The sequence below is a fragment of the Rhinopithecus bieti genome, unplaced genomic scaffold (assembly GCF_001698545.2).
Source record: "Rhinopithecus bieti isolate Rb0 unplaced genomic scaffold, ASM169854v2 scaffold_35856, whole genome shotgun sequence".
Taxonomy (NCBI): Eukaryota; Metazoa; Chordata; class Mammalia; order Primates; family Cercopithecidae; genus Rhinopithecus; species Rhinopithecus bieti.
In genome coordinates this window covers 234,159-258,028 of record NW_016815820.1, presented here as the reverse complement: position 1 = coordinate 258,028, position 23,870 = coordinate 234,159, and the positions used below count along the sequence as shown (strand labels likewise).

At 37.7% G+C, this 23,870-nt stretch overlaps 1 protein-coding gene across 1 annotated transcript in view; it reads right to left on the bottom strand.

The window, feature by feature from the left end:
* Positions 1 to 23,870, bottom strand: part of SPAG9 (sperm associated antigen 9) — a 160,650-nt gene that overhangs the window by 37,066 nt on the left and 99,714 nt on the right. The window contains exons 7-14 of the mRNA XM_017853862.1: positions 21,776 to 21,983; positions 20,781 to 20,880; positions 14,847 to 14,968; positions 7,689 to 7,746; positions 6,495 to 6,647; positions 5,651 to 5,702; positions 2,155 to 2,285; positions 181 to 237 (exon numbers count right to left, since the gene is read on the bottom strand). Coding sequence (XP_017709351.1) covers positions 181 to 237; positions 2,155 to 2,285; positions 5,651 to 5,702; positions 6,495 to 6,647; positions 7,689 to 7,746; positions 14,847 to 14,968; positions 20,781 to 20,880; positions 21,776 to 21,983 — 881 coding nt within the window. The remainder of the gene's footprint in view (positions 1 to 180; positions 238 to 2,154; positions 2,286 to 5,650; positions 5,703 to 6,494; positions 6,648 to 7,688; positions 7,747 to 14,846; positions 14,969 to 20,780; positions 20,881 to 21,775; positions 21,984 to 23,870) is intronic.

Sequence of the window (23,870 nt, the reverse complement as noted above, 5' to 3'; positions counted from 1 at the left end):
AAAAAAAAAAAAAAAAAAAAAAAAAAAAAGTTCAGTTTAGCTACTTGCTCATTACCCTAGCTTAAAAAAGGAAATGAAGGAAAGAAAATGGACATAAAATCATTCTTGGAAATAAATTTTGACTGTAATTTTCTTGTCTCATGTGCTATCTAACATCTTTATTTGTTTTTCAATACTTACAACTGCCAAATGCTTGACCTTTTTTTTTCCTGCATGGCTGGATTTTCTCGTGATGCCCTACATTCAAAAAGAAAAGAAAAGAAATATGTTATCAGTGAGGTATTCTACCTTTCTTTCTGAAGAACAAGAGACCCGAGAAGTTCATGGTATACACAGAGGAGAGTCAACAATTAAATTCAATAAATACAGTAGTTACTTTGACCTACCATGTGTCAATCAATCTGCTAAAGCTAATTCTACCAAGAAAAATAAAATTATCATCCCTCCCTCAAAGAGCTTAGTCTACCGACAGAGGATTGTAATATGTGCTAGACAGATAGCCAACATGCCTGAATGGTATTTAACGTTTTTTATTGAAAAGATACCCTCTAACTTTCCCTTTTATTAAAATATTGCCTTGTAAATTCCCATCTTTACATAAAAGTCTCTATCACCTGTATTCGCAGCTCTCACAAAATAGCTTGAAACTTTGGCATTTTGAGGGGTCATTTTTCACAAGACTAAAACTTCTCCATCACTGGAAAGATGACCACAGCATGGAAGAGGATAAACTGGATTGACAGGTAATTCAACAAAATTTCATAAAATAGGATATTCCAAATTGATTTATAAAGTGGTAGGGATTCTGCCATCATAATCAGAGCTCCCTTTTCACTACTTTTTTGTTATGAACTAAATTAAAAGCATTCTTTAATTCAGTGAATAAGTTAAAAGTAAGCTACCATTTCCTTTAATTTGTTGACTACCACTTGGCTGCTAGAGTTAAAAACAGCAATGGAAAGTAAAGTCCGGCTGGGCACAGTGGCTCACGCCTGTAATCCCAGCACTTTGGGAAGCCGAGGCAGGCGGATCATTTGAAGTCAAAAGTTCGAGAGCAGCCTGACCAACATGACGAAACCCTATCTCTACTAAAAAAAATACAAAAATTAGCTGGGCATGGTAGTGCACACCTGGAAACCCAGCTACCAGGGAGGCCAAGGGAGGAGAATTGCTTGAACCCAGGGGGTGGAGGTTGCAGTGAGCCGAGATTGCACCTCTGCACTCCAGTCTGGGCAACAGAGGAAGACTCCGTCTCAATAAATAAACAAAGTTATAATAAGTTTTTTGAATATTTACTTATTATTTATTCGATATCCACTAAATATTGCAGTTAAGAACACATTTCTTAGTGGGTTAGTTTCCTTGTCTAATAAATATAGATTAGAATACTGATCTTCCTTATGGGCAGTTATAAGCAATTACAATTACAGCAAATTGTAAAATGATGTGTTAAAACACTTGATACTAGTATAACATTGGTAAAGGGTACATAAACTGAAATAAATGATGTAATCCTAAGGAAGTAAAAGTTGGCAATTAAGGAATGTGCTCATAAACTTAAAAACAACATGTGAATGTATACTATTATTGGTAAATCTGATGGGGGCAGCTCATTTACAAACTTTTCAGGAGCTCTTTCTAAATTAAAGAAACACTATTACTGAGACTGTGACCATTAGATGGCAGCATCCGGTGAGATTTAAGAGCCACCTGACTGAAAGATACCAATGGAAGGGCGTACTTGGCACAAACAGTTAGAAAAGAGGGAAAGAAATCAAGCAAGAGTATTTTACAGAAAGACACTGAGTCAGAATAATTGATTTTCCTGTGTTGCATATGAAATTGTGATCTTTTCCTGACATTACCAGGAAAGTAGTATTGATTTCTATACATGAAAAATGACCATCATTCCTAAGTAATAATAATTGCCTTTTAGAGGTCATCGTAACATCCTCCAAGATCCCTTACTGGCCCAAAAAGCACCTCCTTTGATCACATTCTGTTGCTAATTCTGAGTGTTACTTTAGAAAGTCTCTCCTAGTAAACAGAGAAAGGGACTTGGATCTCACAGGGCAGGACTTTAGTTCCAAATGAAGGAATATTCAAAACTACAAAATAATAGTAGGAAAATAATGGAGTGCTTGTTATACACACCGAATCATCTCTGTCCATCGAACAGCTTCTTGAAGCTCCATCAATCTCTCTTTATACTGGTTTCTCTCCATGAGAACACGGGCCATTTCTACTCTAGTAAACCGTTTCCTCTGGGCTGTGGGAATATCACTCTATAATGACAAGAAAATGACAGATCATTCTGGAAGCTTATATATGTCTTGGTGTTCATCTCAGAGTGATGCAAAATCTTCCAGTTTTAAGCATTCCTTAATTTCTAATCTAGTAGATCATTTTAAGAAAATGGCCTTATAAAACAAAATCAACAAAGAGATTTTTTAAAATTATTTTTTAAAATATATTTTTTGAGACAGGGTCTTGATCTGTTGCCCCCCCTGAAGCACAGTAGTGAAATCATAGCTCACTGCAGCCTCGAACTTCTGCGTTAAAGCAATCTGCCCACCTCAGCCTCCTAAGTAGCTTGGACTACAGGTACATGCTAATATGCCCGACTAATTGTTAAATTTTTTTGTAGAGACAAGGTCTCGTTATGTTGCCCAGGCTGGTCTTGAAATACTGGACTCTAGTGGTCCTCCTGCCTCAGCTTCCCAAAGTGTTGGGACTACAGGTGTAAGCCACTGTGCCCAGCCAACAAAGAGATTTAAATAATCACTCATGACTGCAAAGATAAAAGGTGGCAATTTAATTTCTGAATATATACACACATATCTGAACATATTACAAATAAATCATAAAGAGTAACGGGGGTCTATTCTCGTAGTTCTTAAAAATACATAAAAAACAAGGCTAAAAAATAGAATAGTAGGGGGTTGGACACATTGGCTCACGCCTGTAGTAGCAGCACTTTGGGAGTCTGAGGCAGGTAGATTGCTCGAGCTTAGTTTGAGACCAGCCTAGGCAACATAGTAAAACCCTGTAGCCAGGAGTGGTGGCACATATCTGTAGTTCCAGCTACTTGGGAAGCTGAGGTAGGAGGATGGCTTGAGCTGGGAGGTCAAGGCTGCAGTGAGTCATGATCATACCACTGCAGTTCAACTTGGGCAAGAGAGTGCAATCCTGTCTTTAAAAAACAAAACTACAACAACAACAAAAAAAAACAGTAGGGCCAGGTACGATGGTCCATGCCTATAATCCTAGCACTTTGGGAGTATCACCTGAGCCCAGGAATTTGAGACCAGCCTTGGCAATATGGTGTGAGATCCCATCTCTACAGAAAATAAAAAATTAGCCAGGTATGGGGTGGCACACAACTTTGGTCGCAGCTACTCAGGAGGCTGAGGTTAAAAAAATAAAAATTGCATAGAATTGCCTGAGGCCAAGAGTTCAAGACCAGCCTAGGCAACATAGTGAGACTCTGGCTCTACAAAAAATTAAATTAAATTAATAGCCAGGTGGGGTGGCATGCACCTGTAGTCCCAGCTACTTGGGAGGTTGAGGTAGGAGGATCACTTGAGCCCAGGAGTTCAAGGCTGTAGTGAGCTATGATTGTCACTGTACTCCTCCAGCCTGGGTGACAGAGCGAGACTCTGCCTTTAAAAAAATAGTAATAATACTAGAATAAAAATAAAGAATAGTGCAGATTGTAAACTAAAACCAAAATTGTTATCTACATAGATTTAATATGCTATTGTAAGTTTCACCTAAAAATGTTGCTCTAACATTATTTTAATTCATGCTCTGTAACAATTGTCACTCAGAAAATAGTTATAAGTTAGTTCCATTTATCTCAAATTACCAAACCACATACTCATCCGAGACCAGCATTAAGGGTAAACTTACTGCCTAGTTTCCAAGGTATTAAACTATAAGAGTCGCTAAAATACCAACATAAATGCAAACAGATGGAGACAATTGTATTAGTCAGAATTACTCTTAGAGAGAATATGTGAATATAGAGTAAGCATAGGGGTAAGACCTCCAAGGAGCACGGCTCAAGTCAATGTCCTATAGGCTTTCATTATCCACATTTTGGATCAAAGCTGAAAGGTTTGGGACAGTAAGAAAGATGCTAAGCTTAGCCCTTAGCAGTCCTCCTCCTTTGTTGTTCTGTTATAGAACCTGGGCCTCTCCTTTCAATAAAGTTAAACAACAAGTGATAAAGATCTTAAGTTTATAACACAGCAAGCCCACTAGTAGGTATGTACTCTGGAAAGGCTACTGCTCCTGCCCACCTGGAGACTTGTACTGTAATGTCTGTAACAACAGCATTGTAAAAAGCTGAGACAAACTAAATATTCCTTAACAGGAAAATAAGAACATAAATTGTAGACTGTTCATTCAATGGGGTATCATAAAGTAGTAAACATGAATGATAACTACAGCACTATATTAAAACAAGGATGAATCTCAAAAACATGCCACTGAGGAAAAGAAGCTGGTCCCCAAGACTAAATATAGTGTGAAACACAAAAAAGTAAAAATTAAACCATATATACATATGTGATATGATAAAATTTTTTTTTAAAGTTAAGCAAATGATAAATATAGGATAGCAGCTTTCTCTGCAGGGGAGGAAAGCAGAATAGTTCAATGTCTAGCAATGTTCTAATGATCAGACTGGGTGGTAGGTTCAAAATGTTAATTTGTTATGATTCATAACCTGCAGGCCTTACATGTTTTTGTGTGTTATCATTAAATAAGTTATTAAAAAACAGAGACTGAAAGGGCACCAAGTGATCATTCTGTCCAAAACAATCATATAATCTTTGGTCTGACCTTTGACCTGCAAACATCTGTTATAAGAATGATTATGAGGCTGGGCTGGGTGGCTCACACCTGTAATCCCAGCACTGTGGGAGGCTGACTGGGGTGGATTACCTAAAGCCAGGAGTTAAGAGACCAGCCTGGCCAACATAGCAAAATCCCACCTCTACCAAAATTACAAAAAATTAGCCAAATTAGACCTGTAGTCCCAGCTCCTCGGGAGGCTGAGGCACAAGAATGGCTTGAACCTGGAAGGTGGAAGTTATAGTGAGCTGAGATTGCACCACCGCACTCCAGCCTTAGTGACAGACTGAGACTCTGCCTCAAAAAAAAAAAAAAAAAAGACTAGAAGTATGCTAAGCATATTAGCAAGAAGCTCATGTTTATTCTTTTGTACTTATGTTCACAACAATATGAACTAATTGGCTAGTACTAAAGTTCTAGACTTCATCTTTTGTTTAATACTATCAAATAATTATTATTGTTAAGCTTTCATATTTCTAAATCAAAAATTGAAACCAAACAACAATAACAACAACCAAAAACCCCAAAATGTCCCAGTTGGTCCTCGAACTTGAACATGCAAATACAGGTGCACAGAGGCACAGAGGGAAAATGAACACACTGCAAGGAACCAGAAAGCTCAGCATCTGGATACCATGCAGAAGCATGAGCTATCCTATTCATGACCATTAACATGCTTCCTGACTTTTAAAAATCTGTATAGTATTATATCCAAAGCTTACTTAGAAAGATTTTCCCAAAATACCAAAACATGGTAAGGTAAGAAAAAAGTCCAGAATTATAAACCTACATCATCATCATCTTTTGCTTTTTGCCTTGCATCTTCAGCTTCTGCCCGAGCTCTAGCGGGGAAAAAACAAAACAAAACATGTTATTTGAATTGAGCTCATCTTTTCAAAAAAAAAAAAAAAAAAAAAAGAGGAGGTCAAAATTTTAACTACCACTAAAGGATTATTTTCTTTTCCCAAACAGGGTATTTAGCCACCTTCATTTGGTGGAGTGTCATCATATCATAGCATTGTTTTCAGAAATAAACAGGTATTAAAGAAAGTGGGATTAAAAAAAAATAATGTTTTAAATTTCCTTATTATCAAAACAAAGATGTTTGAACAGTCTTCAACTTTTTTTGCATCATTATAGACATAAAAAATGACAGTATTTAGGCCGGGCGCAGTGGCTCATGCCTGTAATCCCAGCACTTTGGGAGGCCAAGGCAGGTGGATCTCCTGAGGTCAGGAGTTCAAGACCAGCCTGGCCAACATGGCGAAACCCTGTCTTCACTAAAAGTACAAAAATGAGCCGTGTGTGGTGGCAGGTGCCTGTAATCCCAGCTACTCAGAAGGCTGAGGCAAGAGAATCTCTTGAACTCAGGAGGCAGAGGTTGCAGTGAGCCATGGCCTTGCCACTTCACTCCAGCCTGGGTGACAGGAGTCAATATTTAGATAACAGGCTAGCAACTGGAGAGGCCTGCTCACAGCAGAGGCAATGGGCTGGGGCACTTTGCCCTCTCCCAGGCAGCTCTTGGCCTTCCAGGTTTGAGTGGACAGAAGGTCTCAGTCTCAGGTTTACACCTGTAACCCTTTGTAGCATAACTGGCAAAGAGTTTGGTTTAAAACAACACAGTTAAAACTTACTTCCTAAGCTCTTCCTCCAATTCTTTGTTCTTTTCCTCTAGCTTCAGTTTGGCTTGCTTCACAGCCTCCAATTCCCCTTGCAGCACATCTTTCTCACAGGTCAGTTCATCCACTTTTGCTATCAAATCGTTCTTCACTATGTTCAAAGCATTTCTAAGAAACACATATTTCAAGTGCATCATTACGAATAAATATTCTTTCCATCTTTCAGCTATTCCTTTGTAGACTAAAGTAACTGTACAACCAATAAAGATGAATAATTTAATACTTCACGACATTCTACCTGATGTTGTTTGTAGATATATGCCAAAAGAACACAAAGCAACAGTCTAAGGTTTTACTCATTTATCAAATGAATAAAACAAGACAGACCATCAATTACTAAAAAGTGAGAATATTAAATTTTAAAAATAGCATTCATGAGGTTACTGTTATTAATAATTCCTGAGAATATATTACCCAATCAATAAAGTAAAATTATTCCTTGATGTTACCTTTAACAAATAATGAGAAAACAGTCTAAACTGGAAAGTTAAGACAGTCTAAGCTGAAGAAAAAAAAACGGAGATCCAGTTCCTTTGGGCATAGTGGGCATAGGACCTCATTATAACTGTATTCTGTCTTGGATATACACAGATGTTCCAAAGTTGCTCTGACACAGCAAACTGATAAAGGAACCCAGTCAGCTTTTCCACATGACTGGAGATAGGTCCCACTGAATGGGTCTGAGGGCTTAAGACTCCACAAATTGCACCCAAGGATGCACAGCTATGGAAGACAGCTCTGAAGAGGAAGGCTGAGTATACCTCAAAATATTTGTGTGGAAATAAAAGAAACCCCAGGAGAAGAGATAAGAAAACAGACAAATGTCAGGGGAGGGAATAAATAAAGTGTAAAACCAGGACAAATCCAGAAGATTAAGAAAAAGGCATGGATACTTATAGAGTGAAAAGGAGATGACAATTTGTTTCTACAAAAAAACAGGGCAAGGAAACATATCCATCAGGGCAATGTAGGTCCCAACATTATGTGTGTGTGTGTGTGTGTGTGTGTGTGTGTGTGCGCGCTCAGAGGAGGGGAACGAGATGGGACAGGAAGATCCCATTAGTATTATGTTAAAATGATGAAGTGTCATTGACTTGGACAAGAATAAAATTCTTTATCTTCTGTTGTTAAAATTTCACATATACTTACTTGGTTTCCAACAGTTGTGTATTTTCTAATATAAGATTCTCAACTTCCCGACCCATTCCTATCAAAAGAAAAAAGATTAAGACTTTGAAAATAAATACATCAATAATATACACGTTTAAAATATAAGCTATAGTCACAAGTTTTATTTTAGAAATGTTATCTGTCCTTTATTAATCTTATTTTGTCTATTTCATTTGATGGATCTACTTTAATAGATGATAAAATTATAAATAATTATTCATGACAAACAAGGCTCAAGATTTTGTTGGCCAATTTCTTTCTTAAATCTGGATTGGCTTGCTAGGGAATGAGGCCAATTTTCAATATCTGTTAGTCTATATTTTATTTCTCATAGATAATATTTTAAAAGGATCAAGACTTTTCTGCCAAATATTCTAATATTCCAACATTATTTAGGGGAAAAAAGAACAGCTTTAATATGGATCTAAATTGTTTCTAAATCACATCCGACCTTGGAGGCTTTTGCCTAAAAATCAGACCTTATTAACAGAGAACAGGCAAAACCAAGGCCAAAGAAAGACAGAACCCCAAGGCAGATGAAACCTTACCAAAGAAATTATGGTCTTAAAGCCCATGCATTCCATGTAAAGCAAAAACAAAGAACAAGAAATGTTTTACGTAAGAAACAGCATGAAAACAGATTATTAATCTATAAAGTTTTATACATGATATGAAAAACATCTGGAATCACAATGTTATGATTTAATGCATAATGATGTGCAAAAGACAGAAATAAAGATGATTTCCTTCATTCATAAGGATGCTGATATACCTAAAAAATGCTTCATCAATTCTTTCTCACAATAAAAATGACTATAATTAGATTGAAAATCTTCAATCAACAATACAAACTTTCCTTCAAAGTGCCACCTATAAAATAATAATGTTCAGTTATCACTTGAGTGGCTGTCTTTGATAGTGTTTGGCATTTTAATGACTACTGTGAGAGAGGCACGTACAGCATCCAATGCAAGATCCAATGGAGTGGTCTTTAGGGAGAAGAAAGCTAATAATTTGATTCTCCTAAGAAACTGAAGAAATGAAACAACACACTAGGGAGTACCACTCAAAAAAAAAGTCAAAGCAAAACAAAAAAAACCCAAAAAAACAAAAAAACCCACCAGTCACTCATCTCAAGGAATTGTGAGCTAATAATGTTGGAAAATCACATACAATGGAAGAAGTAATAATCATAACCCAAGTAAAGAGGAAAGAAATCTTTCTAAAGAAAACTACACAAGACAAAGGAGTTAACATGTCCCTTTATTTTAAAAAAGGTAATTTTCCAAATGATTTTAAAATTACTTAAAACAAATACAGCCAACCTAGGAATGCTACATATTCTGTGCACCTGAACTCATATTTTGTCTATATTCTAATTTTCTCAAAAATCAAGGTACTTACACCAGAATGAATTAAATATCAGAAATAGATTACTTAATCATCTACCTATGTATTATCCACAAACTGAAACCAAACCAAACAAAACAAAGATCCCAAAAAAGTTTCCAAATTCTAACTCCAAAACAATCTTTGGCAAGATATTTGCTTTAAACACTAATGCTAACTTTTTCTTCCTTTGTAGATACAATGGCTGGGAATGTTAACTTTTTAATAAAGTTATAGAGACAGAAGAAATAAGAGTGTAGACTGGTTGAAAAAAGTTTATATAGTAAATATGTTTGCTATAAACTCTCAAGCACTTAGATAAGCGTGAAAGCTGAAAATATATGAAAGGCAAAAAAATAGTTGAGCAGAAAAAAATGATGAGAAAGCATTAGATGAGAACAGCAGCCAAGAACACCTAGCTTAAAAAGCAGTAATATTAAAATATTCAAAAATCATACACACCAGAATATTCCCCTAGGTAAGCAGCCCAAGAGAAAAGTGAGTGAGAATCTCAATTAGATTGTTTTCAGAAAACAAGAACTAAACTCATTTACTTTAAAAGAGAGGAAACAAAGAAATTGACAAGATGTAGAGAAACCATTAACTAAACACAATGAAGTGTAAATATTTATAAAAAGGAAAAAAACCGAAATGTGTTCTACAGGAAAAACAAATCCTATAATATAGTTTCTAAAGTTTACATTAGCCATGAAGCCAGTAGACAAGACAGATATTTTGCAAACTGGAGGGTATACAGGACATTTTTGAAAAGACATAAAGTCCTCAGTGGGCTTAGAAAATTCACTGTATGATCCATATATTATCCTACTCGGCTTGCATGTCTTCGGGTGCATGAATATACTGCTACTGGGTCCTCGCCATCACCTAAATGTGACTCAGGCTGTTCCACTATAATATGTTGTGAATTTCCCTGTACTGTACTTTTACTGGTCTTCTTGCATCGATGACACAACAGCAACAACATTTTAAAATTATAGTTAAAAGATTAACTGGCAATGTACAGAGTCTCCTCTTAAGGGAAAAGACTACAAAAAGTCACGAGGATACCAAATGGAAACACATGATGGTGTCTCTGAGTGTGCATGAGACCCGGACCAAGTAGAAATAAAGCCTTTCTGAGATGGCAAAAATAAATAAATCAAGTTTACATTAAATGTACACATTCCCAATGAAGAGTTATCTTAATATATGGTGTATAAATTGAATACATAATCAATAGGATTAGCTAAAATTTCATTTTGAAATGATCAATAAAATTTCTTTAAAAGAAAAACGTAACTTAAAGTGACCTCATTTCTATTCAAGACTTAAATGAAGCACAAACTTAGGTCCAATAAATTTGAAAACTTTACTTATTAAAAACAAGCAAAAAAACCCAAACTGCCTGGCAGTTTTTAAAATCATAGAAGTTCTATTTGGATTTTAACACTGATTCTCAAGCTAGGTCCACAGATGAGCTTCAGAGTTATATGGTAATCCCTTGAGAAAATGCACAATTTTACCTAGTTCTATACATGTATTTTTCCAAAGGTGCATTGCTCTCTTACAAATTCTCCTGTAAAGAATTTTTAATCCCAAAAGGAGAAGAATCACCAATGTTGATGTGAAGCAAAACCATCAGAACTATTTAGCAATCCCATTCACTCAGTTGCTATATGCTAAAGATGCAACCGTGAACAAAGACACAGTTGTCTCAGCCACATTGAACTTATAGTCTGTCCAGGGAGACAGGTACCTAAAAAAATAACAGTAAAGTATGAAGAGTGGTATAATAAAATGCAGTGCCATGGGAATACATTTCAGGGAAAACTAAGGGGATCAAGGTAGAATTCCTGGAGGATGTATCACTTAAGCAAGGCAAGAAAAAAAAAAAAATTATATATATATATATATGTATGTATGTATGTATGTATGTATACACACACACATTTAGGAGAGGGAACAAACAAGCCTTGGTGATGGGCTGTGAGGGAAACTGAGAGGTGCAGGATGGAGAGCTATTCATTCACTAAAACAGTGCCTGTTGGTCCAAGAGCAGCCTTGGGGGACAGAATAATAAAGATGACAAACTGAGCTTTATACACGTCAAACGTAAAGCCCTCCAGGTCATCTTAGAGGTATCTAGTATGCAATTAGGATATAATATTCTTGAGCTCTAGAAAAAGATCTGGGATGGAGATAAAAACTTGGGAATAATTAGCCATGAAAACCAAGAAACAATGAGAGCAAATATGATTTCTCAAAGTATCAGACCTAGGACAGAAGCGCTGATACCTGAAAGATGAGCAAAGGAAGCAGATCCTGTTAAGATGACTGAAAAGGTAGAGTCAGAGACAGGAAAGGACATTGGCAAGCTGATATCACAGAAACCCAGCAAAGAGAGTTTTAAATAAGAAAGTTGAGGGATGAGTCACCAATCAAGATAAAGGACAAATTGTTGAGATTCTTTTAAATTAGTAAAATCAGAAAAAGGTTGTGCTGGCATGATGGTGCACGCCTGTAGTCCCAGCTACTTGGGAGGCTAAAGGCAAGAGGATTCCTTGAGCCTAGGAGTTCCAGGACAGTCTACACAACATAGTGAGATCTTGCCTCAAAAAAAAAGGGTAATCTTAAGTACTGAGTCCATATATAATGATTGAAATTTGTTATCACTGAATTACACAGAAGAGAAGCCAAGGACTTTTTTTTTTTTTTTTTTTTTTTTTTTGAGACACAGTTTTGCTCTGTCACTCAGGCTGGAGTGCAGTGGTACAATCTCAGTTCTCCACAACCTCCACCTCCCAGGTTCAAGCAATTCTCCTGCCTCGGCCTCCCAAGTAGCTGGGATTACAGGTGCACACCACGATGCCCAGCTAGTTTTTGTAGTTTTAGTAGAGATGGGGTTTCACCGTGTTGGCCTGAGCGGTCTCGATCTCCTGACCTCAGGTGATCCACCCACCTCAGTCTCCCAAAGAGCTGGGAATATAGGCATGAGCCACCGTGCCCAGCCAGGAACATTTTTATTTACCATATTTGACCAAAAGTATTCATAAGTAACTAAACTTACAGTAATATATTAAAATATTCTAATCTGGACTATTCTAGAGATAAATGTATCAACATCTACAAAATGGAAAAGATAGTTGGTAGTCTGTTTCTTATTTTCTTTTTTTTTTTTTTTCTTTTTTTTTTTTTTTTTGAGATGGAGTCTCGCTCTGTCGCCTGGGCTGGAGTGCAGTGGCCGGTTCTCAGCTCACTGCAAGCTCCGCCTCCCGGGTTTATGCCATTCTCCTGCCTCAGCCTCCGAGTAGCTGGGACTACAGGCGCCCGCCACCTCGCCCGGCTAGTTTTTTGTATTTTTTAGTAGAGACGGGGTTTCACCGTGTTAGCCAGGATGGTCTCGATCTCCTGACCTCGTGATCCGCCCGTCTCGGCCTCCCAAAGTGCTGGGATTACAGGCTTGAGCCACCGCGCCCGGCCCTGTTTCTTATTTTCAAAGTGGCAAAGAAACCAAAGCATCAGGATATTACTTTTAATTGATTTAAAAGACCACAGATATTTCTAAGTACTATGGGGCTTCTAAATGCTTCATAAGAAAAGAAAGTTTAGGGCCACCAACCTTAAAAATTTTGTCACTCATTACTGCATTATGAGGTAACACAGTGTACAAATTATATTCAGAAGTACTTCATTCTTGTTAATACAAACAGGCAGCATAAAGGAATTTTGTGGGGTGACGTATATCGATTCTGGTGAATTTTACTGCACTGAATATACATTTTTAAGTTCTTCTAACATTTTTTCATCTGCTCCTCAATTTTGCCAGGGAGTTAGTTTCTTAAACCAATTATGTCTTAAAAGAAACTTTTCAGGAATAATTTGATGTTAACTAAAATTAAAACGTAAAATTAAATATAAAAATGGAATATTCCTTAAGAATTAAACTTTCAGGCTGGACGCGGTGGTTCATGCCTGTAATCCCAGCACTTTGGGAGGCCGAGATAGGCGAATCACGAGGTCAGGAGTTTGAGACCAGCCTGGCCAATACAGTGAAACCTCGTCTCTACTAAAAAATTAGTCAGGTATGGTGGTGTTGAGCCAAGATCGTGCCACTGCACTCCAGCCTGGGCAACAGAGTGAGAGTCTGTCTTAAAAAAAAAAAAAAGAATTAAAACTTTCTTAGCCCTCCATAAGAAATGCAATTCATTCAATTTCTTCCAAAGTTTTACTTAAACTTTAATGGTGACAGTCCCTTTCTGTCTAACTTTATGTACTTAAAATACTTTCAATCTCTCTTACTAGATATTTATTTATTTTTATGAGACAGGGTCAGGCTGTGTCACCCAGGCTGGAACGCAGTGGTGCAACCCATGCTCACTGCAACCTCTGCTTCCCAGGTTCAAGTCATCCTCACACCTCAGCCTCCCTAGTAGCTGGAACTACTGGCATACTCCACCATGTCTGGCTAATATTGGTATTTTTTGCCATGTTGCCCAGGCTGGTCTCGAACTCCTGAGCTCAAGCGATCCACTTGCCTTGGCCTCCCAAAGTATTGGGATTATAGGCATGAGCCACTGCAACCGGCCTAGATAGACATTTAGATAGAACTTGTGTTTTCCTTCAAAAACACTTTACAATGTCAAGGACATAACTGGGAATCAATAAATTTAACATAAAATAATGCAAGCAATGTCACTCCACTCCAAAGTCATAACAATTAACAAACAAAACCTTCTGAGAACAGCGTAGTCTGTACTATAATTATACCAATAGATACAATTTGTTTCAGCTTATTATTTCCAAAGGTATACATTTTAATTCCATAAAGTTTTAATTTCTATAGGGTCTTAAGTTATAAGGAAGGTATACCAAAACTGATTCATATGAGCCAGAATCCTGCACTGAGAGGAACTTTAGAGATCATCCAAGGCAGGGGTTGGCAAACTCTTTCTATAAAGGGCCAGAGAGTAAATATTTTAGGCTTTAGGTTTCGGTTGCCTACTCAACGCTGCTGTTGGTAGGCAAAGGCAACCACAGACAATAAGTAAATGGTGGTGGCTGTGTTCCAATAAAACTTTATTTAAACACGCACACAAGCGGTCAGTTGGATTTGGTTGGAGGTAAGCTGCAGTTTGCCAGATTCCTGAACTAGGGTCCAGCTCCTTCATTTTACACACAAGGAAATTAAGGTCCAAAAAGGTTAAGCCACTTGGCAAAGGTCAGCAGGCAAATAGTCTAAGAGCCAAATGCAATATTCTTTTCAAACCATGTATTCTTCTAGAACACAAACTTTAAAACGATTGTATTTACCATAGAGCTACAACATAATATACTCTGTGAAAGCTTAGAAAAATCAAGTGTTATAATTTCTTATTTAATTAAAGTCAACAGCATATAATGAAATTTAGGTAAGCCAGGAAATAACTAGCCATCAATCCATACACACACACGTGCGCGCACACACACACATCACCATGTTCTTATGTGTAGCAGAAGTTCAATAAATTGTGTTGTATGAATTCAAAATATGAGTTTAAATGCAATTCAGTTTTAAGCATACCCATAAGCAAAGGTGCTTTCATTTAAAACTTTCCTGATCACAAAGAATATGTTCCCAATAACTACCTAAAAGGGCAACAACCCTGTGCCACTGAGCAGTTGGGGACATTTTAAAGGACTTTTCAATTAAATCATTTAAAAAATCAATTTTAAAAACAGTATGATACTTCTTCAGATGAGCTATCATACCTAGTAAATCTGCTCCTTCATCCACATCTCCTATTAGGCCTGAGCCAGCTGAAGACAGTTCTTCAAAGAGAGATTCTGTATTGCGATCAAAAGCTTTGTTCTCTATGCCTTTGGTGGGAGTGCTATGCAACAAGAACAACAAAACCAAATCAACAAATGACAAAGACTTTTTAGACGCTGTAAAATGAATACAATAGGCTAAGCTACCTAGGACTTTCTTACCTATAATTTATGTTTACTAGAAAATATAATTTAAAAAGATTTCTCAAAGGTTTCCTAAGAAATTCTCACTAAGCTCCACGGAAATAGCTGGTGAAGAAATTATAGAATGTTTTTGTTGTATGATCCCAGCAAACACAAGCAATAATGGCAGCTCCTCCGCTCTATACCAGGTTCTGGTCTAAGTGCTTCCCAAAGATTACCTATGTCACAAGAAGGCAATTATGTATGTAAAAGATGGTTAGAGTAGCATTTCTCATAGTGGTAAAAACTGAAATGACCTAAATGACCGTTAACAGGGGACAGATGAGGTAAGTTATACACATATAAAGTTAAAATTTTACCTTTAAGGTTAAAACATAAATAGAGCTTTATAAACTAAAGAAACCCATTATACAAAGGTTTTCTTTTTTAATCAAGTTGCAAAACAGTATATATACTATATGCCATATTTTGCAGGGGTGTATAGGGGAATGAGGAAGTGTATATGTTTGTGCCTGAATACTATTATTAATAGAAAAAACTCTGTAGACCATTTCCAGTTAAACATGGTAGAGAAAACATAGTCATTTATCATCTAATAACTCAGAAACTCAACTAAAATGAAAGTTAAGAAATTAAAAAGGTATACACCCAAAAGGACAAAGAGAATAGAAAAAGAAACTATAGCAGATGAAATGTGAACAAAATTCTGTAAGATGGAAAACAGATGGGCAAACAGTAGAAAGTGATTCACTAGACCAGAGAAAGCTGAAACCTAAGCCACTGGGGTTTAGGGAGGAGGTCAATACGCTGCCAGAACCCCTGAAAGGCCTAGGACTTGAAGGTACCAGCAACCACAGGGAGGGCATGTAGGGAGGAACATGAAACAGAAGGAAAGGATAAAAAAAAACTGTACAAGAGGCAGTACTGGACCTAGATACAATCCTCCAGAACAGTGAGACCTCCCTTCTCTTGGCACAGCTCCCTAACAATGGAAGCCAAGTTTAAATGTTATAGGCAGGAAAGTGGAGAATCAGCATTATTTACTTAAGTATGAATAAAACAGCCACAGAGTACCAGATGTTTAAAGAAGCCCTCTACGATAAATGAAAGGGCCCAAAACAAAGAGGATGTGACAGAGACACTAAGAGCAAAAAAAGACAATGCAGGCAGCAGCGACAACAAAAAAACAAAGCACTTAATTTTCTTCAGAATAAATGTTGTATTTGTAAAATAGCAAGATGGTGTAAGAAGTACCAACCAAGAAAAAAAACTTAGAAAAAAAAAAGAAAGAGGGTTTCAAAGAAAATCTGCCAGCAATTAGTACAAAATAAAAGAGACAGGAAAGAGGGGAGAAAATAAATTAAGACAGTCATTCCAGGATGTTCAATACATAGCTAACAGGTGTTCCAGAATGAGAGCAGAAGAAATAGTAAGAAGAAAGAGAGAGAATTTCTCAGAACTGGAAGATAGGAATGTTCTGATGAAAACACTTAATTCATATAAGAAGATACAAAAAAGACCCCTACACCAAGCACAGCATCATTACTTTTTTAAAAATCAAGAAAGTGACAATCTTAAAAGATTTCAGAGAGTATATAAAAATGAGCAAGAACTCAAATAACAACACCCTGAACTCAACATGAAAATGAAGTAATGTCTTTGCAATTCTGATGGAAAAAAAACTCCCAACCTATAGTTCTTTATCTAGCCAAACTATCAAGTATGTCTTCTTATGAAATTTGTAAAATTCAAGTTCATAGTGCTAAAAAAAAAATATTTACTTGTCATGCACCCTTTGCCTGGAAACCTAGTAAGGATACGTTCTGTCAAAACAAAGTCATAAATCAAGAAGCAGGATGATGTGGCATCCGGGAAACAAAAGATACAATAGAGGAAAAAGGTGAAAAGAATTCCAGGGATGATAGTGAGGGCATATTCCAGAACCAGAGCAACTATGACAGTAGTCTCAATTGGAGAATGGGAATAGAAGACTGCAGGAGAGTGAGCCCTAAAAAACAGACAGGTTTTGTGTTTGGTCATATTAGGGACTTTTACATTTATGAATTGCATAGTGTCTGCCAATGATTTAGTAACAGGAACACAGAAACATGAGGAAAAGAAACAAAATAACCCAAGGCTTTATTAATTTCAGAAGAACAAAAAGTTGTAAAAGAAATGAAATGGGCCGGGTGCGATGGCTCAGGCCTGTAATCCCAGCATTGGGAGGCCAAGGCGGGTGGATCATGAGGTCCAGAGTTTGAGACCAGCCTGACCAACATGGTGAAACCCCATCTCTACTCAAAATACAAAAATTAGCCGGGTGTGGTGGCGCCTGCCTGTAATCCCAGTTAGGGGGCTGAGGCAGGAGAATCGCTTGAACCTGACAGGCAGAGGTTGCAGGGAGCCGAGATCGCACCACTGTACTCCAGCCTGGGCAACAGAGCAACACTCCATCTCGGAGGAGGGAGAAAAAAAAGAAATGAAATGTAATTATACTGTATTCTGTGGCTAAGTAGAATTACAGATTAATTTTATATAGTCATACTGATATAAATAATGAACATTAACAGAATCTGAAATATATTATGAGGATGAAAAGATGGTGCTTTAGGCATTATATCCTCATCTACTATAGAAAGCCAACAGTTAACATTACAGCCTTTTTCAACCAGGGTTCCTTATTTGATCTACAGAATACAGAAAAGGATTTAAGTATTTTCTCCATTCTCCCAAGGAAAGTACATGCCTAGAGTCCTATTCTAGACACACAGGAGCATAGCTAATTCATTATATACAAGAGATGCCTTTGGACATTAGGACTGCATTTTCTCACAGAATCTCAGCTGAAAAAGGGAGGGATGAAGGAGGGGCAGGACGAGCATGTCATTTTAGATACCTGAAGACAAACAACATAAGAGAGAGCTATGAAGTGATAAGAGTCATGCACCCTTTACCCAGAAAGCTAGTAAGGATAAGCTCTGTCAAAACAAAGGCATAAATCAAGAAGCAGGGTGATGCAGGATCCAGGAAAAAGAGTCGCGACAGAATTAGAACCTGTGTGTGTGTGTGTGTGTGTGTGTGTGTGTGTGTGTGAGAGAGAGAGAGAGAGAGAGAGAGAGAGAGACACAGAGGGTTCTGGATTTGAATCCCAGGTCCACCTCTTGCTAGCCTGGTAATCTGGGACACGCTACTTGAACAAGTTCTAAGTGTCTTTATTTATAAAATAAGCATAAAAAAATCTACCTCATAAGGTTGTAATTAGGATCAAATTATATAAAATCATGATGAAAACAGTACTAGTTAACATTTACTGAATGGGGCATTTTGCAATGATTTATCATATACTGATTCATTTAATCTTCACAACCATCTGAGGCATTAACACAACACTGTTTTATAGATGAGAAAACATACCTAGGATTCAAATCCAAGACAGGATTTGAACCCATGCAGTTTTACTCTAGGGTCTATGCTTTTAATCGCTATAACGTACTGCACAATGCTTAACAGAGATCAATACATGGCTTTATTTTATAGTCATTAATTAATTAAAGGATAAACTTTACGGAAGAAATGAAAAGAAAGGCAGTAGCTCCTGTCTGACATTCTTGAGCATCAATGAATTTTGGATAATCCTGATTAAGATGACGTCTAATCTCCCAGCACTTTGGGAGGCAGGCAGATCACTTGTGCTCAGGAGTTCAAGACCAGCCTGGCCAACGTGGTAAAACCCTGTCTCTACTAAAAATACAAAAAGTAGCCCAGTGGGGTGTTGCATGCCTGTAGTCTCAGCTACCTGGGAAGCTGAGATGCGAGAGTTGCTTGAACTCTGGGGAGGGGGTGGGGGGGCAGTGAAAGTTGCAGTGAGCCAAGATAGCACCATTGCATCCAGCCTAGGTGACAGAGCGAGACTCCATCTAAAAAAAAAAGACATCTAACCATTTTCTTCCTAGCACTAAACAGCCTTCCTATGTAAAATGATACTAAAATGAGACTAATTTCTTCCAATAATGAGATCATTACAGTTCTCAAGATGGAAGTACATTCTCTCTTCCTGATCTGGGGAAGGTACAAAAGTTTATTCAAAATTTTGTTTTGTTTTTTAAATTACATTTATTTAGCATATGTACACATAAAAAAGAAATCATCTTCTGAACCTACCCAGCAAGAAACGTGCACAAACTCAAGGTAAGTGCTAGGGGGAGGGGCCCTGGCCCCAAGTTAGTGGCTGGGACAATGTAATCCTGTGAGTAACAAGCCCCAGTCAGGAGGGGACTGGACTGAAGTGTCCGGCAGGCTGCAGTCCCCTGCCGCTGGCCCTAAAATAAGTGTGCTCCATTGCCAAAGGTCTGTTTCATGCCCTCAAAGTAACACTGCTGCCAGCCCTGCCATGCCCACTCTGTTACTTCCTTTACTCCTGCTTCTTGGTTTCCTCAAGTTACAGAAAGTATGGGATATGTCTTGGCTGTCTTTTTTCCCCTATCTGCTATAGTTTGAATGTGTCCCCTATAAAATTCAGCTGTTGCCAATGTGATAGTATTAAGATGGGGCCTTCAAGAGGTGATTAGGCCATAAGGGCTTCTCCCTTATAAATAGGATTGGAGTCCTTATAAAATAATGAGGCTTTATCCAGTGTTCAGGGCTCACTTGTCCTCCTGCTATGTGAGGACACAGAGTTCCTCCCCTCCAGAGGATGCAGCAACAAGGCACCAACTTGAAAGCAAAGAGCAGCCCTCACCAGACACCTGACCCTGCCAGCACCTTGATCTTGGCCTTCCTAGCCTCCAGAACTGTGAGAAAATTAATTTCTGTTCTTTATAAACTGGCCAGGTGCAGTGGCTCACGTCTGTAATCCCAGCACTTTGGGAGGCTGAGGCAGGCTGATCACCTCAGGAGTTCGAGACCAGCCTGGCCAACATGGCAAAACCCCGTCTCTACTAAACATACAAAAAAAAAAAAAAAATTAGCTGGGCGTGGTGGTGGGTGCCTATAATCCCAGCTACTTGGGAGGCTGAGGCAGAAGAATCCCTTGAACCTGGGAGGCAGAGGTTGCAGTGAGCTGAGATCACGCCACAGCACTCCAGCCTGGGCAACAGAACAAGATTCCGTCTCAAAAAAAATAAACAAGGCTGGGTGTGGTAGCTCACGCCTGTAATCCCAGCACTTTGGGAGCCCGAGGCGGGCAGATCACCTGAGGTCGGGAGTTCGACACCAGCCTGACCAACATGGAGAAACCCCATCTCTACTAAAAATACAAAATAAGCCAGGCATGGTGGCTCATGCCTGTAATCCCAGCTACCAGAGAGGCTGAGGCAGGAGAATCATTTGAACCCAGGAGGCGGAGGTTGCAGTGAGCCGAGATCATGCCATTGCACTCCAGCCTGGACGACAAGAGCGAAACTCCATCTCAAAACAAACAAACAAACAATCAAATAAATAAATAAATATATAAATTACCCACTCTGGTATTTTGCTATAGCAGTACAAAATAGACTAAGACACCATCCTTCCTGCTCATACACCTAATTCATAACCCTACAAAGATAACATTTAACAAAAAATTTAAACCATGTACAGTGTCAGTTTCAAGAATAGGAATTAGAATATAACACTAACATTTATTCAACAAAATATCTGAATCCATTTTGTCCAGTCAGAGACTGGAGAACAGTGTTTATGGGAGTTGGGGGTGGGGAGGCAGAATATGTCTTCATCTGACATTTATGTTACCTTGAACCTTTATATCCACTGAGATCTTTGTCCATATCCAGCTCAGGAGTAGATTCAATGATTGCTTGAACTTCTGACTTCTCTTCATTTTCAGCAGAGCCTTAAAAAAGGACATGATGAAAGAAACAATACATATATTACATAGTACCCCAATATAAAAATCTTGTATATTACAAAACAGTTGTAAAGGTATCATTTGAACATTTTTTTAAAATGTACAAGACTGGGTTTTAGGAAATACAGCATTATACAATATATCATATATTCAGTGAACAGTTCATATCAAAAATTAATAAGCAACCAAAGACAGTTTTCCTTTGTGCTTCGTGGAACACACAGTGCAATGCATCTAAGGCCCTGCTTTCATTCTTATTTAAAAGATGGAATTTAAAGAAACTAAAGACAAAGACTAAACTAAGACAGGGGACAGAAAAGAACTGTCCTCCTGTCTTTTAGGCTCTGTGACCTCCTGGCCCCTAACTCCTGGCCCCAATAGTTTCTCTCCAAGACTAATTAAACATTACCTCTTTTAAGCATTGAATACAATTAAGTACAGTCTTATCTCAGTATCCATGGGGGACTGGTTCCAGAACCCACCACAATACCAAAATCCATGGATGCTCAGGTCCCTTATATAAAATGGCATTGTATTTGCATATAACTTATCAATATCCTCCCATATACTTTAAATCATCTCTAGATTACTTACAATACCTAATACAATGTAAATGCTATGTAAGTAACTGTCATACTGTACTGTTCAGGTGATAGTAAGAAAAAAGTATGTACATGTTTAGTACAGGCACAGCTATCTTTTTTTTTTTTCAAATATTTTCAATCTACAGATGCAGAACCACAGATACAGAGGGCCAACTATATCCGCCTATTTTATAAATACAAAGCAGGCAACACCCGCAAAGATATATTTTCTCATACCCACATTATCTGGGTTTACTGAATACTTTCCTAGTAAGTAAAGAACTAGGGTCACTCACCAGTAGATACATTTCTAGTTTCTTGGGCTACCTGTACTTCAATGTGTTTGCTTATCTCTGATTTATTTGGCGCATCTGTAACCTTCACAAATCCTTCATTTTCTTCCTTTAAGGGAGTATCAGTAGGAATTGTTGCCACATCTGAATTAGCTGTTGATGCTGGAGTGGTAGCTTTAGATCCGCCTTGGCTAACATCAGAAAGCTCATCCTACAAATAAAAATAATTTAAAATAAAATTTTAAATGATGAATTTACTCTAAACCACATTAAATGGGTTAAGAAATAAATCTACCAAAGAAAGTTCTATTGTTTTGTGTTTTTTTTTTTCAAAATAAAGGCAATAAAGAGCCACTGATTACCAATAAGTACTCTCTCTAGACCCTCCACAAATAATTGGGAAATATTTAAGTAAACTGTATTTTTTCAGATGAGATTTTTCTAAACAGAAAATTTGAAAATAGAAGAATTACTAGCAATAAAACTATACATTAATGTCAACATCATTCTTAATGGCAATTGCAATATTGTACAATCACTTGGTAATAAAGACCTACTTTAGAACATTTAGAACACATGCTCTGTAATAGCTGCTCTAAAACAGAAGTAGAATAAGCAAATTCTTAATCTCGGGGTATCTTTGTAAAGTGCGGTATTAAACATCCTGCATCTAAAGCATGTGAAGTGCTTAAAGTGCTTGTTAAAATGTGGTAGCTCACACCTGTAATACCAGCACTGCGGGAGGCTGAGGCGGGCGGATCACAACATCAGGAGTTTGAGACAGCCTGGCCAACACGGGTGAAACCCTGTCTCTACTAAAAATACAAAAATTAGCCAGTCATGGTGGCAGGCACCTGTAATCCCAGCTAGTTAGGAGGCTGAGGCAGGAGAATAGCTTGAACCCGGGAGGCAGAGGTTGCAGTGAGCCAAGATCACGCCACTGCACTCCCGCCTCAGCGACAGAGCTAGACTCCATCTCAAAAAAAAAAAAAAAAAAAAAAAAAGCGGGTGGAGGGGGCAGATTCCAGCCATGCACATGCCTGTAATTCCAGCTGCGGTGGGAGGATGCCTTAAGCCCAACAAGACCCTATCTTTTTGAAAAAAAAGAAAAGAGGAAGGAGTAGAGAGGAGTAGACAGAGTCTAAGTCCAACTCCAGACTTAATGCACCAAACTTTGGGCAGTGAGAATAGGTCATCTATATTTTAACAAGGAATCCAGGTGAGTTACATACTCACTGAAATTTGATTACTATTATAGGATCTACAGATAGGTTTCAAGATGTATATGCAAATTGAAATTGTATGCAAACATTTGTGTACAATGTATTTTTCTGAAAAGACTTAGAGCTTTTATCAGATATTCAAAGGGGTTTGCAGCTCCAAAATAATTATAAACAACTGTCCAGTGGTTATCAAGAATGAAGCAGTTCTTTTGGAGCACCCCGGTTTTAAGAAGAGAAACTGACAAAAAGCTTACGGTCACCACCACTAATTATGATAATAATAATAATAATAGGCCGGGTGCAGTGGCTCATATCTGTAATCCCAGCACTTTGGAAGGCCGAGGCAGGCGGATCTCCTGAGGTCAGGAGTTCAAGACCAGCCTGACCAACATGGAGAAACGCTGTCTCTACTAAAAATACAAAAAATTAGTCGGGCGTGGTGGCGCCTGCCTGCAATTCCAGCTACTCGGGAGGCTGAGGTGGGAGAATTGCCTGAACCCAGCGGGTAGAGGTTGCGGTGAGCCAAGACTGCACCATTGCACTCCAGCCTGGGCAACAAGAGCAAAACTCCATCTCAAAAAAAAAATAATAATAATAATAAGGATTAGGGTAAATTAAGTGAATTTATCATTCACTAAATGTATGACCTTGGGTAAGTTATGTATCCCTTCTAAACCCTTGTTTTATAATCTGTAAAATAGAGATAATAGTATCTACTTCTTAAGATTCTTATTAAGTTATTCTACACTATGGCTTAGCAATGTGTTTCATACATACTAAGAATTTAAAATATAATAGTAACTATTCATATAATTATAAATACATAATATTTTTTATAATTTATATTTATAATATTTTAATTATAAATTATATAT